Source organism: Carcharhinus amblyrhynchos, chromosome X (assembly GCF_965287045.1).
Source record: "Carcharhinus amblyrhynchos chromosome X, sCarAmb.v2.hapA, whole genome shotgun sequence".
In the NCBI taxonomy this organism is placed as follows: domain Eukaryota; kingdom Metazoa; phylum Chordata; class Chondrichthyes; order Carcharhiniformes; family Carcharhinidae; genus Carcharhinus; species Carcharhinus amblyrhynchos.
Genome location: NC_137359.1, coordinates 10,540,001 through 10,556,607, shown reverse-complemented (window position 1 = coordinate 10,556,607; position 16,607 = coordinate 10,540,001). Strand labels below are relative to the sequence as shown.

Here is a 16,607-nt window from a genome sequence, read left to right as displayed (position 1 = left end):
GGCGAGACTTAACAGAATCGACCAACATAGCACAAGCTACCAGCTCACATCACGGCAGATTGCCATGAGAAGGAGGAAGCTTGTTGGGAATTGAAATGGATTCATTAATTTGTTTCATTGAGAGCGATAGGTCTGCAGTTTGGCTCTCCTACTCTTGAGCTCTTTGAGGATCCCTTGTGGTTTTGTTGAAAGACACAGCCCAGAAAAAATATTCTGGAGTTAGATCAGTTACCAGAAGCTTGGCTCTCAGCATGTCCCTCCGAGAGGTAAGGAAAGGGATTCAATTTTCCCGACCAAATCAGATTAATATCTTGATGGCAATTAGTGTTTGCTTATAATTTGTTCATCATAGGATACTCAATGATCTTGTTCAAGCTTATTTTAACAAGTGGTTTGAAGTGCTCATCGTTTTTCTGCAGATTACGGCTTTTAAGCATGCATTTTTGAACTTCCCAGAGATTTGTTTTGGTGTGGTAGATTTATAAAAACGAGGAAAAAATAGCCCAACAGAGGGTCGTGGAGAGACATGAATAGGTGAACCAAAAAAGACAACTAAAATTCGATATTTTAGCTTGAAAGGTTAAAATGCAGGCAGATGGATACAGAGAGAGAGAAGTAACAGGATATATAGCATCGGGAGAGGACATTGATAAACAAAACGACAATGGATGGATGCTAAAACTTAAAGTAAATCTGATAAATAAAGAGGATAAACACCAGGCTACTAAATAAATGGATATAAAGAAGCAACTTGGAGGCAGAAAAAACACAAAAGGATTAACAGAAGTGATAGATGTGTAAATGAATGGGTTGCACATAAATTTAATGATTAACAATTCATTAATCAGTTAGTTTAAATTAGTCTTTTTACAAGGTTAATATAATGTATACCTCATTCTGTGTACGGTACCAACTGAGTAAAACCAATCAATTTTCTTTGTATATTCAATGTTTTCTCCTGTAGATAAATTAATTATCATGTCAAGATTAGCAGAGCTGATATTTAGTTGCTACATTAGCTAATTTAATGATGAAGAGGCTGGTTCATTTTTTAAGTTCTCGGATGGATGCAGAAGTGGCATAAATGTAAAGATTCTGTGATTGTACAGATGGGATGTAGCTCCTGTAGGATAGCCTGGGAGGTTTACTTCTCATTGTTTATGTTCGTGGCTAACGGACAGGAATTCAGCCAGAGTGGTATTTGGTGTATGTTGTAAGTTACGTAAGCCTCAATATGGGTACCATGAAAGCTTGAAGGTCAGTATTGATACTAATCTGCTATTTCCCTGTGAAGTGCTGAAAGCAGATATAAAACATGTCTAATTAGTTTATTGATGTCTTCTGTAAAATGTCCCTGTGCTACGTGTAAGAGCATTACCTTTCATGTCATGTAGATAGGAAGAAATGAAGTAGAGAGAGAAATAGAAAATGGCGAGAGAAAATCAAATTTGCCAAATGTGGCGAGAAAGGTAGACAGAATAAGAGAGCTATGGAGAGAACAAAATAGAAACCCAGGGATATAAATTTATTTTGGGGATAGTGTGTCAGCTACCTATTTTATAATTTGACTGTTTTTTTTTTCTGACAGGTGGAGGATTTATACTGTACAATCTTTCTGATTTATCCCAGTGATGTAACTTAAGGATACGATAACTACAGGTGTCTCCTTGCATGAGGGGCAAGTCATCTTGCTGCTGGTATAAACTCTTTAGCAAGGAGAGAGAAAGGCAGAGAGTGACAGAGAGGTGGGGTGGCACGGTGGTTAGCACTGCTGTTTCACAGCTCCAGGGACCTGGGTTCGATTCCTGGCTTGGATCACTGTTTGTGTAGAGTTTGCACATTCTCCTCGTGTCTGCATGGGTTTCCTCTGAGTGCTCCAGTTTCCTCCCACAGTCCAAAAATGTGTGGGTTAGGTTGATTGATCATGCTAAATTGCCCCTTAGTGTTCTGAGATGTGTAGGTTCGAGGGATTAGCGGGGTAAATGTGTGGGGTGATGGGGATAGGGTCTGGATGGGATTGTTGTTGGTGCAGACTTGATGGGCCGAATGGCATTCTTCTATACTTTAGGGATTCTATGATCTATGAGGGAAAAAAAAGTAAACAGAACACTGATTGATGTGAACTGCTTAAGCACCGGGAATGAATAGAGAACCAAAATAAAATGTTGAATTGTACAAGAGTAGAATTGAAATGTTGCTCTGTAAGCTTGTGTGTGATGCCTTTAAGCCATTTTTAACTGAAATGCCAACTATCCCCAGATCTCACTTATTTTGCAGGGTAACTGCAAAAGAACTGAACAGTCTCATTAGCGATAGACAACATGGTTTTGTATGAGGGAGGTCATGCCTCACAAACTTGGTTGAGTTTTTTGAGGAGGTGGCAAAAATGATTGACAAGGGCAGGGCCGTGCATGTCGTCTACATGGATTTTAGTAAAGCGTTTGACAAGGTCCCTCATGGCATGGAAGGTTAAATCTCATGGGATCAAAGGTGAACTAGCTAGATGGATACAGAACTGGCTTGGCCATAGAAAACAGAGGGTAGCAATGGAGGGGTCTTTTTTCGGTTGGAGGTCTCTGACTAGTGGTGTTCCGCAGGGCTCTGTACTGGGACCTCTGCTGTTTGTGATATATATATATAAATGATTTGGAAGAAGATGTAGCTGGTGTGATCAGTAAGTTTGCGGACAACACAAAGATTGCTGGAGTTGCAGATAGTGATGAACATTGTCAGAGAATATAGGTAGGCTGGAAAATTGGGCGGAGAAATGGCAGATGGAATTTAATCCAGATAAATGCGAAGTGATGCATTTTGGTAGATCTAATGCAGTGGGGAGCTATACAATAAATGGCAGGGCCATCACGAGTACAGACACACAGAGGGACCTGGGGGTGCAAGACCACAGATCCTTAAAGGTGGCAGCACAAGTGGAAAAGGTGGTGAAGAAGGCATATGACATGCTTGCCTTTATTGGACAGAGCGTAGAGTATAAAAGTTGGCATATTATGTTGCAGTTATATAGAACATTGGTTAGGCCACATTTTGAATACTGCATCCAGTTCTGGTCACCACACTACCAGAAGGACGTGGAGGCTTTGGAGAGAGTACAGGAAAGGTTTACCAGGATGTTGCCTGGTATGGAGGGTCTTAGCTATGAGGTAAGATTGTGTAAACTGGGGTAGTTCTCCCTGGAAAGATGGAGGATGAGGGGCAATCTATTAGAGATTTGTAAGATTATGAAGGGCATAGATAGGATGAACAGTTGGAAGCTTTTTCCCAGGTCAGAGGTGACGAACACAAGGGGTCACAAGTTCAAGGTAAGGGGGGGCAAGGTTCAACACAGATGTCAGGGGGACGTATTTTACACAGAGGGTTGTGGAGGCCTGGAATGCACTGCCAAGCAAGGTGGTTGAGGCAGACACGCTGGGATCATTTAAGACTTATCTAGATAGCCACATGAATAGACTGGGAATAGAGGTATACAAACGGATGGTCTAGTTAGGAACACATGATTGGCGTAGGCTTGGAGGGCCGAAGGGCCTGTTCCTGTGCTGTATTGTTCTTTGTTTTTTTGTTCTTTGTTCTTTATAACATTAATAATTTACTGATCAAAAACATGCATGTTTGGACAGAAAGGTTATGACAAGAAGCTTGGGGTTAACATCAGCCTTAGGGCTTTCCATGCATAGAAATCCAAGGTCTGTCCACCCAGAAGACATCAACTGGTATTTATGGATCATTTATGTGGGGATCTCGAGCCTAGGTCACGTTCTTGTGGAAAAAGGCCTGCAGGCTTCACTTGAGATATAGCAAATATTTTTTGTGAGGAAGGCCAGAATTCTCATTCAGGAGTCAAGTCAAAATCATTCATGTAAGGAAGGGAGTGTGAAAGCATTGCTAATGACCGGGTTCTGGGTTAGGTTTACTAGGATGTTGCCTGGTATGGAAGAACTGGGTTATGAGGAAAGATTGAGCAAATTGGGGCTGTTTTCCCTTGAAAGACGGCGACTGAGGGGGGATCTAATAGAGGTATATAAGATTATGAAGGGTATAGATAGAGTAAACAGTGGTAAGCTATTCCCTATGTTAGAAACACATAGTACGAGGGGCCACGGGCTTAGGGTGAGGGGGGAGAGATATAACACGGATATTAGAGGGAGGTTTTTCACACAGAGGGTAGTGGGGGTATGGAATGCTCTGCCAAGCAAGGTGGTGGAGGCAGGTACGCTGGAGTTGTTTAAGAGTTACTTAGACAGGCACATGAGTGGGTTGGAGATGGAGGGATATAGGAGAGTGTTTTAAATAAGGTTCAGTAGCCTTGGGATGTCCCTGGTAACATATAAGGATGTGGATGATACTAATGTTTTTTCCTTTTAATTCACAGGTGCTTTGGTCCGCCTTGTTGTCCGACGAGGGGCATACACGCGATGGGTTGTACGAGGGCTGCTCTTGAATGTTCGAGAATAGCCCAGTGCTTCATGTCGTTAGTGTGTGCTTAAACTGGACCAGATGCTGGGCAACACGACAGCTCAGTGACTATCACTGTTTGCTGTGCAGACACATGGATTTGGGTCGGTGTCTGTGGGAGTTTGCGCATTCTCCCCGTGCTTGTGTGGGTTTTCTCCGGGTGCTCAGGTTTCCTCCCACACCCCAAAGATGTGCTATTCGGCTGATTGGTGTAACAAATTGTCCCTAAATTAGTCTCCCCTCAATGTGGAATGCCATAAGTATAGATAAGGGTCATGGGTGGAGGTGGGGGGCGGGGGGGGACTGGTAATGTTAAAATGGCGGCACGGGCTCGTTGGGCCAAAGGGCCTGTTTCCTGGGCTGTTTTTGTTCTTTGTTCTTGGTTTTGATGGGGCAGGGGAAGAGGAGAAGATTATCTAAGTAATAATAGCAATAGCAGTGAAAGTCAATAGAGTGAGTGTTGAAATTGGCTGTGGGAAAGTGCACAAATAAAATCATTGCATCCTTGTGGCTAAATGACAGATCTTGAAGGGAAAGTTTGGTAAACACTTAGATGGATTTAATCCAGATAATGCAGATGAGAAAGGGTGGAAGGAGGCTTGGGTGGACCTTAAACACAGGTCAGAAGCCCTGTTTCTATGCTGTACCGTTCAATCTAAAGTCGCTGTAGTCCCAGATGACCATAGGCTGCTCGCCCCTTTGATGGGGAGAGCTGACTGGTGGTGATTTAACCTGAGGATCACCACACCTCAGGTAAGGGGCAAGGTTGAGGAGGCAAAACTTCATGAGCAACCTCAGCAGGTACAGGAATTGAACCCACGCTGTTGATATCGCTCTGCATCACAAACCAGCCGTCCAGCCAACTGAGCTAACCGACCCCGGGAAATAAAAATCTGAAAGGGAAATGAATTTCCACAGTGGCTCTGTCTTTTTTTGTCTTAGGAGTTGAGGAGTCGCAGGTTCTGGCGTTCAGTCTTAGCGGAACTGGTTGGTTCCCTGATCTTGGTCGCAGTTATTCTAGGTGCCTCTGCCCCTGGACAGGAAGATGGAGTTCCAATGCTGATGCAGGTGGCTGTGGCTGCCGGGTTTTCTGCTGTCAGTCTGATCCACTGCTTTGGAGAGATTAGCGGTGCCCAGGTAAACCCAGCTGTCACCCTTGCCTTCTTATGCACCAGGAAATTGGATTTTCTCCAGTTTGTGTCCTATCTTCTGGCTCAGTGTCTTGGAGCTGTGATTGGATCAGGGATAATCTATATGTCATTGCCAATCAAGTCAACATCAAGGCATTTAGTCAGCATGGTAAGTCCACTTCTATTACTGCATTTGTTCTAATGTTTTAGCTGTTGATTTCCAATGGACGTCCATTTCTCCAAAATGGAGAGTGGGAACCAAACAATAAAACACACAAAAAAATCAATTTGCCAGTGGTGTCGCAAACAAAACGTTTTTTGAGAGGTGGCTGCATTTAGTGCCTATTTCTATTCATCTTAGGAAGATAGAGAACTTGCCTGACCAATTCAATAGGTATTAGGAGTAAATCATGTCCTGATAGCTACAGTCATACGCAAGCCACATAGGTTCCTTTCCTGAAAGACCCTTGTGAACCACAAGCATTGCTGCAACTATCTGGCAGCTTTCATTGTCATTTTCCCATGAATTACTAGATTTATTTAATTGAGAATTTACCACATTGGGATTTGAACTTGCAATCTCTAGGTTAAATAGTTTTATAGCCATATATAAATAGTTAAATAGCTATAACCACTGTAACTCCTGTGCCCTTGTAAACTACAGTAAGTCAAGTTCTTGGGTCCCTGATTTCCTTCCATGAAACTTTCCCCAAGTATTTTTCCTACTCAGACCCAGACTTCAATTAAATCTTTTCCTGCTGTGTTTTTTCTCTACTCATTCCCCTTCCCCTTTCCCTTATGCTTCTTTTAGATTAAAGTTTCCAGTAGCACTACTTCTCATCTACTCCCTTATGCTATAATTTATAACACTCTCCAAATAAAAAAATGGCAGTGCCAATCACTCTGATTTGTTACTCTTAAGGAGCAGCAATACAATCCAGAAAAATCCCCTGGGAAATATGCCTTTTATCTTCAATTAGAACAAACAAAATCTACCATCAAAACTAGCCCTTGGTGACGCCAAACAATTTAAAAGCAGTATTTAACACAAATTCACCCATGTGAGGAGCAGAAAGTGCGATTGACTCAACGCAGGAGTTTGGTTTTGAACAGTTCAGTTTAAATGTTGATTACCTTTTAGTTGTTAATTCATAGAAACAAGTAATTGTAAGTGAACTTGGAACTGAGAGACTGGCAGTTAGTTGTTAATTGTTAACTGCATAGTTACAGCTGATAAAGCAAGGAAAAGAGCAATGGATGAAGTGGGATGTGAGAACACTCATAATTGAAATATATTTTATAGTATAAATCTATGCATATATATATTTATGTGTGCGTATTTTCGGAAAGCATTAAATAAGGTGCCACATAAGCGATGTGGGCTTAGTAAAGAGCAGAATCTGCCCCACCAGATTACTACCCAGGCAATTAATGTAAAAATCAAACTATGTGGCTCTGGAGTCACATGTAGGCCAGACCGGGTAAAGGCAGCAGATTTCCTATTCTGAAGGACATTATTGAACCAGATGGGTTTTTCCAACAATCATGATAGTTTCACCAAAACAGAAAACACTGGAAAATCTCAGCAGGTCTGGCAGCATCTGTAAGGAGGGAAACGAGCTGACGTTTCGAGTCCAGGTGACCCTTTGTCAAAGCCAATGATAGTTTCACGGTCATGAGAATTAAGGCTGTAAAAGGTGTTGTGGTACAGTAGGTAGCGTTCCTACCTCTGAACTAGAAGCTCCAAGTTTGAGTCTCACCCAGGACTTGATGGCCAAGGAAGGTGCATTCATAACGTGGTCAAACAGGTTGTATGTCAACCTGCAAATCCTTCCAACATGCCAATGGCTGGCTGTAAGAGCAGGAGAGACTCCTGGTCAGCTACACTTGATTTGGAGTGGTGCCCCTCAAGCTTTAAGCCCCTGGCAACAGGCTAGCAACCTGTTCTAGGAGTTATCAGCTATGGAAACAGATGAAAATCTGTCTTAGTGCACCACTAGGTGCAGAAAGAGAATTGGAATTACTAAGACTCACTTTCAATTCCAGATTTTATTAATGTGCCATGGTGGGATTTGAACCATGCCCCCAGAGCATTAGCATGAGCCTCTGGAGTCCAGTGACACTGCCACCATCTGCTCCCCACATTTCTTTTCAACCATGGAAGTATGCAACACAGTAATTCCTCATGTCTGAAACTCGAACCAAACAATAATCTCCTTGCCCACTTTCTCCCCAATGCCCTGTGTAATCTTCTGATTCAAAGGTGATTGACCTTTCATTTAAAAGATCCAATGGCCTCTACCTTGATATTCCAAGAGCCAAAGCATTTAATGCCCCAATAACATAAAAACATTCCTCCCAACCTCTCTCCTCACTGTCTTGTGATGATTTTAAATTAAAGGTCCCTTAAACTGATTCCCCCAACACATGAAACCATTTTTCCTATTCGCTGTATCAAAACCCTTCATAGTTTTTTAAAAAAGTCAAGATTCTGCACAGACAGTGACCCAAGCCAGGTACTGAACCCGTGTCCGTGACACCATGCTACCATGCCACCTCTTACTTTAAAGCCTTTTCTACTTTGGGGCACACAAAACCTCACACAGTCCTCTCAATTACGGTCGAACCACTGCAATGTGCAAATGTATCTTTACTCTTGTACTCAGTGTCATACTTGTCAAACCAAAAATGAAAATTCATGGCTTTATCGATAGCCACTTGCACTTTCAAGAACATTATGCCTTTGATTGGGATTGTGTAATACACAAAATCTGTGTAAAGTATTTAAATACACAGTATCAATCATTATGCAGGCATGGTTTCCTTTATGTATCCTGGGGGTCTCAATCTGATCCAATTTCATGTGTTTCTGAGCAGATCAACAAAGATGGAAATGCTGGCCAAGCTCTTGCAATGGAGATTTTTGCCACGTTCCAGCTGGTGTTCACAATATTTGCCATGGATGATCATCGGCGTAGGGAAGTGGGAGAATCTGGTAGTCTGGCAATAGCGTTCAGTCTGACAGCAGGAATCCTGGCATCGGTAAGAAGCACAAATGTCTGCTACGTTTTAAAAAAAGAGTCTTTCTCAGAGTTACAAAGTTACTATGCATGACACATAAAAATTTCCTTTATAATGAATAACAGAGGAAAATTTGTCCTTACTACACAACGGACCAATTTTCGATTCAATAGTAATAAGTAGGCCCTATTATTTTGTACTATTAGAAGCCGACTCCTATTAAGTTCAGTACCTAAGCTGTAAATATCTGTTAAAACCATAGGACAACTCAAGATCAAGCAGATTGAAGATATAGTTTGACACCTAAAACTCAACCTTAAAGGGCACTATATGGTTCATGCACTGTGCAGTTACACTATCTCAGCAGCAAGGGACACATGAAATCAGTTTGGGGTAACTCAATCTGGTCTCAGTACACGTGAGCCCATAACACAAGTTTCCAAGCTGGCAATTGTATGCTGGGATGCCACAAGAATGGGTTATAGGAAATGAAAAATATTTCAGTGGTATGGTAGAAGCTGTTCTTCTAAAGCTGCAGAACTCTACCAAACATATTTTCAATTAATCAACAGTTTTAAGGCTTAAACCAAAGTAGTTCCTTTGAAATATTATGGGCAGAACTCTCTCAAAAACATTCTAAGTGTTGAATTTGCGGGAAAACTGGAGTAATTCACGCTGTTTTTTTCAGTGGGAGTTCAGATTAGAATTTCCCTCTGGGCACTGCAGAGGCCACAGCATGAATATCACTAGATTTCAGGGGGCAGAGCCTATTCCCAGGAGGCTGAAACCAGCAGGACTTTGAGCATGTGCAGTGGCCCCGAACTCCCATTTGCTGGCCAGCTCGATCATGGCCAGCCCGGGACCCCTGCAGTGCTGCCCCCTGCAACCACCCCATTGTCCTCGGAGCAGACCGCGCCAGAAATCCGGTGGTGGGAGATGCTAGCAGGGTCCGAACTCTTGTGGGAACCCCGCGAATCACCACCCCCCCCCCATGAGATTCTCCCATCCCGTTGCACTAAAAAATTAGCGCAGTGGGATGGAAGAATCGTCCCCTTAGAGTTCCAAAGTGATTAAACATATGTTTGCTCTTTAAGTATGGGAACAATTCTGAGATTTGTCTGTGTTTCCTGTACAATTGCTAAAATATATAAAATTGAATGGGGCCGCACGATAACACAGTGGTTAGCACTGCTGCCTCACAGCACCGGGTTCAATTCCCAGCTTGGGTCACTGTCTGTGTGGAGTTTGCACATTCTCCCCGTGTCTGCGTAGGTTTCCTCTGGGTGCTCCGGATTCCTCCCACGCTCTAAAGATGTCTGGGTTAGGTGAATTGGCCATGTTAAATTGCCCCTCAATGTCAGGAGGACTATCTAGGGTAAATGCATGGTGTCGTGGGGATAGGGTCTGGGTGGGATTGTTGTTGGTGCAGACTCGATGGGCCACATGGCCTCCTTTTGTAGGATTCTATGATTCTAATTTTACTAATTCATGGTCCTATTATGGAGACCAACAGTGTGTATCAGGGACTCCAGGCAGGTTGTGACCAAGACTGTCTGTTATGAACGAACACGTATCTGTATTTGTGACATGCATTGGGGCCAGGCAAAGTGCCACAACGGGAACACAAGTTTTTGGTTCCTTTAGCTCCATGAGAATTAGTGGGGTTCACTGACCTCTGTGCTTGTTTCCTGCAGGGTAAGTTTTCAGGAGGCAGCCTGAATCCCGCAAGATCTCTTGGACCAGCAATAATCACCGGATTCTGGGAGCATCACTGGGTAAAACAAAGGTTTTCAATGCCCACTTCATATTCATGTTCAGATGCATTTTCATTTGTAAATGTCTTCACTGAAGCCCTGTGGCCATTGCAAATGTTTTAATACAAGCCAGCAATAACGTTTTCCAATTGGAATGGAAAAATAAAAGCTCTGCTTGTGTGGTTAAAGGAATTCTGTGTGATAAGCACAATAATGGCTGCATTCTCAAATGTTCCGATAAAAAATATTCCTTTATCTTTATTTCTGAGATGTGTTTGACACAGAAAAGTAGATTTCAAACATTTAATTTGGTATGGCTGCACGGTTTCTGAGGTGGAGGAAGTTCTAAGACACAATAGGATAGATTTGCTGTATCCCTTGATGTCCAAGTGGAAATTGTGCATTGTGAGTTATACACTTCAATGAACTAGTTCATGTATATTTCACTGTCGTGGCTATGTTACTGGACTAGTAACCTAGAGGTCTGGGCTAATAATCTGGAGCGCGTGAGCTCAGATCCCACAAGGGCTTTTTGAGAATTTGAACTCAATTTAGAAAAACTGGAAATAAAAGGCAGTTATCAGTAAAGGTGACCATGAAGCTGTTGGATTGCCCTAAAAATCTAACTGGTTCGCAAATGTCCTTTAGATAAGGAAAGCTGCCATCCTCAGCGACTCTGGCCTAAATGTGACTCCAGTTCCACATCAACATGGTTGACTCTGAAACTGCCCTTGTGTGACTGAGCAATTTGTATCAATGAGGTTCCCAATCATCTTCTAAGGAAAACTGGGGAATAGAATTTACCAGAAATGCCCATACGCAAACAAAAATCCTGAAGCAAGAATAGTGAAATGCAGCAATTAAAAATCCAGAAATAGCAAAAGAGCAGAAAAGCAAAAGTGAAAAAAGAAGCAAAAATGCAGCACAGCAAAAGCACAGAAATGCAGCAAAGCAGAAACACAGCAAAGCAAAGGTGCAGAAATGCAGCAAAGCGAGCGTGCAGAAAAGCAGAAATGCAGCAATGCAAAAGTGCAGAAATGCAGCAAAGCAAAGGTGCAGAGATGCAGCAAAGCAGAGGTGGAGAAAAGCAGAAATGCAGCAATGCAAAAGTGCAGAAATGCAGCAAAGCAAAGGTGCAGAGATGCAGCAAAGCAGAGGTGCAGAAATGCAAAATGTAGAAACTGAAAATGCAGCATGTAAAATGCAAAAATCAAGGATTAGAAAACAGAGCAAATGAAAATCGTACAGAGTACAGCAAACAAAATTCCAGAGATCAAAATCTAGCAACACACTTTTTAAATACTCAGTTTTCCAAAGGCCAAGTATGGTCCTTTGTTGTCTACTATAGAACGGTGAACCAAGCGCACAAAAACACTCCTGGTGCAAAAAAAATTAAATCAATCAATCAGGTAAATACTCTTAATTTGCACAGCAATCTAGGCTTCTCTGAAGTTCACATACATTTTCTATCAGAACAATTCAGACCATCTGGAACCCAAAATGCAACACAAATCAATTCCATAATGTGCTTGTTCTGTGCTGATAGCCAGAAAAAGGACCTTGATGTTTCAATCCCAAGTCTTCGCCGCCTGTCAGCCCCCGAATGCGAGCTGATAATGATGGAATATTGCTCAACAAAATGCAGTTTTAAGCCTGATTTAATCTGAGTTCAAAAAGTGACAGAGAAGTAACTTTAATCACTCAGAACAGAGATGCACACCTCAGAGACATACTGAAGCAGACACACCATGGAAATCCCAGTTTCGGGTGCCAGGTATACATAATTACTAATGAAATGTCTTATTCCAGTGGTTTAGCTGAAAATGAACTCTATTCATCCAAACAGTTGATTCAAGTGATGGCCAATAGCCAAGAACTCAGTTATTCATTGTCAGCTGTCCCTCAATTTGAGGATGGCTCGGTGGCACATTGGTTAGCACTGCTGCCTCACAGCGCCAGGGACCCAGGTTCAATTCCGGCCTTGGGTCACTGTCTGTGCGGAGTTTGCATGTTCTCCCTGTGTCTGTGTGGGTTTCCTCTGGGTGCTCCGGTTTCTTTCCACACTCCAAAGATGTGTGGATTGGCCATGCTAAAATTGCCCCTCAGTGTAGGGGAATTAGCAGGGTAAATATGCGGGGGTTTCAGGGGGACTAGCTAGGGTAAATACATGGGGTTATCGGGATAGGGTCTGGGTGGGATTGTGGTCGGCGCAGACTCTATGGGCCGAATGGCCTCCTTCTGCACTATAGGGATTCTATGATCTACTTAAAGTCATCAAAGCTATGAGGTTAGGTTAAGCTAAGCAATTTCACAACCAATGAATCAGATCTAAATTCTGCAATCCTTCCACATCCGGTCGTAAATGGTGGTGGACAATTAAACAATTCCACAAATATCCCCATCCTCAGTGATGGGGGAGCCTAGCACATCAGTGCAAAAGATAAGGCTGAAGCATTCACAACAATCTTCAGCCAGAAGTGTCAAGTGGATGATCCATCTCGGCCTCCTCCAGCATCACAGATGTCAGTCTTCAGTCAATTCAATTCGCTCCATGTGATATCAAGGAATGGCTGAATGTACTGGATACTGCAAAGGGTATGGTCCCTCATAATATTCCAGCAACAGTACTGAAGGCTTATGCTCCAGAACTTGCCACATCCCTAGCCAAGCTGTTCCAGTACAGTTACAACACTGCCATCTACCTGGGAATGTGGAAAATTGTCCAGGTATGTCTTGTCAAGTTAGACAAATCCAATGGGGCAGCACGGTAGCACAGTGCTAGGGACCCCGGTTCAATTCCTGCTTGGACCACTGTCTGTATGAAGTTTGCACGTTCTCCCCGTGTCTGCGTGGGTTTCTTTCGGTTGCTCTGGTTTCCTTCCACGTTCCAAAGATATGCAGGTTAGGTGGTCGGCCATGCAAAAATTGCTCCTCAGTGTAGGGGAATTAGCAGGGTAAATACGTGGGGTCATGAGGATAAAACTTGGGTGGGATTGTTGTTGGTGCAGGCTCGATGGGCTGAATGGTCTCCTTCTGCACTGTAGGTATTTTATGAATCTAGTCAAGTTCCACTTCATTAGTTTACATTTAATCAACAGCAAAGTGATGGAAGAGGTCACTGACAGTTTTATCCAGCAGCACTTACTCAGCAGTAACCTGCTCACTGACATTCAGTTACTGCCAGGGCTGCCCACATCCCACAAATGAGTATAAAAAAAGTTAAGTGGCATACTTATGCCACCACCTAAAACAATGAGTGCTGAGAACATTGATTGGAACTTTCTATTTATTGTTCTTACAGGTGTACTGGATTGGCCCTATCCTTGGTGCTGTCCTTGGTGGTATTTCTTATGAGTTCCTTTTTGCCTCCAGCGCCTCCCAGGAAAAGCTCATTGCCTGTATCACCTGCAAAGATATTGAGATTGTGGAAACAGCCAGCGTGTCCCGGTCATCATTACTGACAGTCACGCAGTCTGCAATGCGAGCAAAGCAGACTGCAAAAGTGCAGGACCACAGTTAAAGTTAATATATTAACATTTGTTTCACTGACCTATATAGATAGCCAGGATTACTTTTCTTGAATTTGAGCTAGAGACATGGTTTGTCACAAATAATAACAATTAGTGTTAGCACCCCTGGTGGTTCTGTTGGTGAGTGCACTGGCTACTATGGTTCTGATGCATACAGGCCAGAAAGCCCCAAGTTCAAAACCCCCAATGCGTGCTGAGTTAGTTGATCTCACAAAGCCATCATTTGGGACATTACTATTGCTGTCAGTGCCTCTGGGTTAAGGAAGACAGCCAGGTTCTTACTCCTCCTTATTAGAAAGTACATATATGAACATCAGGTGGGCTGTGATTCCGCCATGTCCCACTAACAACATTATTTGAACATGGGCCATGCCTGTGCAAAAATATGCTGGCCTCATCCAATAATGCAAAGTCAGCTCATTTAGACATTTTTCTGGTAGTCTCACCACAAAGCTCACAGAACTGCATCCCAGCACCATTGAAACATAGCCCAACAAGAGCTCTATATTTTCAGAACACAAAATAATGTAAGGGTGGAATGTAAGGGAAGCTCATGTATCTTCATGTTTGTATCTCATTAGATTTCGGATTTGCTTTTGATACGGGCAGTGGGAGATATAAGCTGTAAAAAAAAGTTTCTGTTGAAAACCCTTCCAAACACAACAGAAAACTGTACAAAATAATTGTGATTAAAGAAGAATATGTTTTGCTGTACATTATATCCCCATTAAAATGAATCCTTGGAAGCCAGGGATCTGGGTTCAATTCATGGTTTGGGTCACCGTCTGTGTAGAGTTTGCACGTTCTCCCTGTGTCTGTATGGGTTTCCTCAGGGTGTTGCAGTTTCCTTCCACAGTCTGAAAGACGTGCTAATTAGGTGCATTGACCCAAGCAGGCATCGGAGTGTAGCAGGTCATGAAATTTCATAGTAACTTCATTGCAGTGTTAATGTAAGCCTTACTTGTGACTAGTAATTAACTTTAACTTTAAAACCGATCTCTGGGCAAGGTTCCCAAATTTACTACCCTCCGTTCCTGATGTGGGAAGTATATCAGCACAAGCTCCAATTTGTTAAATTCCAGGTGTGATACCCTCAAATGATCATGGGTGAGGTGGGACAAACTGTCTCCCTTTCTTTATTCAACCCCTTTGGCTGGTTGCAACAAGATTCTTTCAAAAAGGATCCCTTTCCTTGCAGAGACCTTTTCTCAGTCCCAATGTGTTTATGTTTAAAAAGAGCCAATTTAACAATGTTTTCATTAATTAAATAAAGAGCGAGTTTATCAGTTACTAAACACAAGGAAAATAATAAAACACATGCACACAGATTAGAAATGAGAAGTAAATCCAAAAATAGGTTAAAAAAAATCGGAGTCGGTCTTTGACTTGTCTGTGAGGAGTAGATGGTGAAATGTTGTGGCCGTTAAGATTTGACATTTCAGTAATGATGACTCCAGCAGTTGAATAGTTGGGTTTGAGATTCCAGGCTTCTGCAGTTTAGCTGAGGAGTTGTCCTGCTTCCTTTTCATCTGTCTCTTTGCTGTCTTGGCTTGCTTCAGCAATCAGAGAGAGAGAGAGAGAGCAAGACTTTTATTTTACCCCAGAGCAGGGGTAATTACTGTTGTCTTTCCTTGCTTTTGTGTCACGCTGACCCATCCAGCATTAGTCTACACTGACCAAGATTACAGGTGTGTTTTTGTGTATCTCTGGAAAAGGGGAGAACCCACAACAGGTCCGAGACGTAACACACAGCATATGATTACATTATCTCTACAGAGGATTACAGTCAGTTGTTTTGCACCTTTGATATGCCCCTGTCTGGGAAAAGGATACGATATTCCATTGTCTCTCAGGACTTTGTATTATCCACACAGGAAATTCTCAGTCACTGAATTTACATTCTCAGAATTTACATTTTCAGCCATGTGTCCATTTTTAAAAACATATCTTATTTAAAAGCTTAACATGTACGTTCGTAACTTGGAGTTTTACATAAGAACATAAGAAATAGGAGCAGGAGTAGGCCATCTAGCCCTTCCAGCCTGCCCCGCCATTCAATAAGATCATGGCTGATCTGTCGTGGCTCAGTTCCACATTCCTGCCCTCTCCCCATAACCCTTAATCCCCTCGCTTATCAAAAACCCATCAACCCGCGTCTTAAAAATATTTAGTGAGGCAGCCTCCACCACTTCAACGGGCAGAGAATTCCAGAGATTCACCACCCTTTGAGTGAAGAAGTTCCTCCTCAACTCCGTTCTAAACCGCCCCCCCTTTATCTTGAGGCTGTGCCCCCTAGTCCTACTGTCCTTTCTGAGCAGGAAGAGTCTCTCCACCTCTATCCTATCCATCCCATTCATCATCTTATACGTCTCAATGAGATCTCCCCTCATTCTTCTAAACTCTAACGAGTACAAGCCTAGTTTATTCAGCCTCTCCTCATAGTTCAACCCCCTCAACTCCGGCATCAGCCTAGTAAACCTCCTCTGCACTCCCTCCAAGGCCAAAATATCCTTGCGTAAGTACGGCGCCCAAAACTGCACACAGTACTCCAGCTGCAGCCTCACCAATGCCCTATACAGCTGCAGCAAGACCTCCCTACTTTTATATTCAATCCCCCTCGCTATGAAGGCCAGCATCATCATTTACTCCATCATCATGTTAACATCGTTCCTAAAATGTGGTGCCCAGAACTTGACACAGCACTC

At 42.7% G+C, this 16,607-nt stretch overlaps 2 protein-coding genes across 3 annotated transcripts in view; one reads left to right on the top strand and one right to left on the bottom strand.

The window, feature by feature from the left end:
• The window catches only part of zc3h10 (zinc finger CCCH-type containing 10), a 109,436-nt gene that overhangs the window by 24,530 nt on the left and 68,299 nt on the right, over positions 1 to 16,607 (bottom strand). The window contains exons 2-3 of one of the 2 annotated variants that reach the window (XR_013889916.1): positions 10,292 to 10,389; positions 8,548 to 8,659 (exon numbers count right to left, since the gene is read on the bottom strand). The exons of the other annotated variant lie outside the window; for it this stretch is intronic. The gene's annotated coding sequence lies outside the window, so the exon portion shown is untranslated. Of the gene's footprint in view, positions 1 to 8,547; positions 8,660 to 10,291; positions 10,390 to 16,607 lie in introns of those variants that run through there. 2 annotated transcript variants of the gene reach the window in all.
• On the top strand, positions 252 to 13,892 carry LOC145362024 (aquaporin-4). Its single transcript, XM_080218055.1, has 5 exons — positions 252 to 266; positions 5,410 to 5,766; positions 8,475 to 8,639; positions 10,313 to 10,393; positions 13,674 to 13,892. The coding sequence occupies exons 1-5, from the start codon at positions 252 to 254 to the stop codon at positions 13,890 to 13,892; spliced, it is 837 nt and encodes a 278-aa protein (XP_080074181.1).

Coding starts and splice junctions, on each gene's coding strand:
- LOC145362024 (XM_080218055.1), top strand. Junction 5,767..8,474: donor CAAGGCATTTAGTCAGCATG/GTAAGTCCACTT, acceptor GTTTCTGAGCAG/ATCAACAAAGATGGAAATGC. Junction 8,640..10,312: donor CAGCAGGAATCCTGGCATCG/GTAAGAAGCACA, acceptor TGTTTCCTGCAG/GGTAAGTTTTCAGGAGGCAG.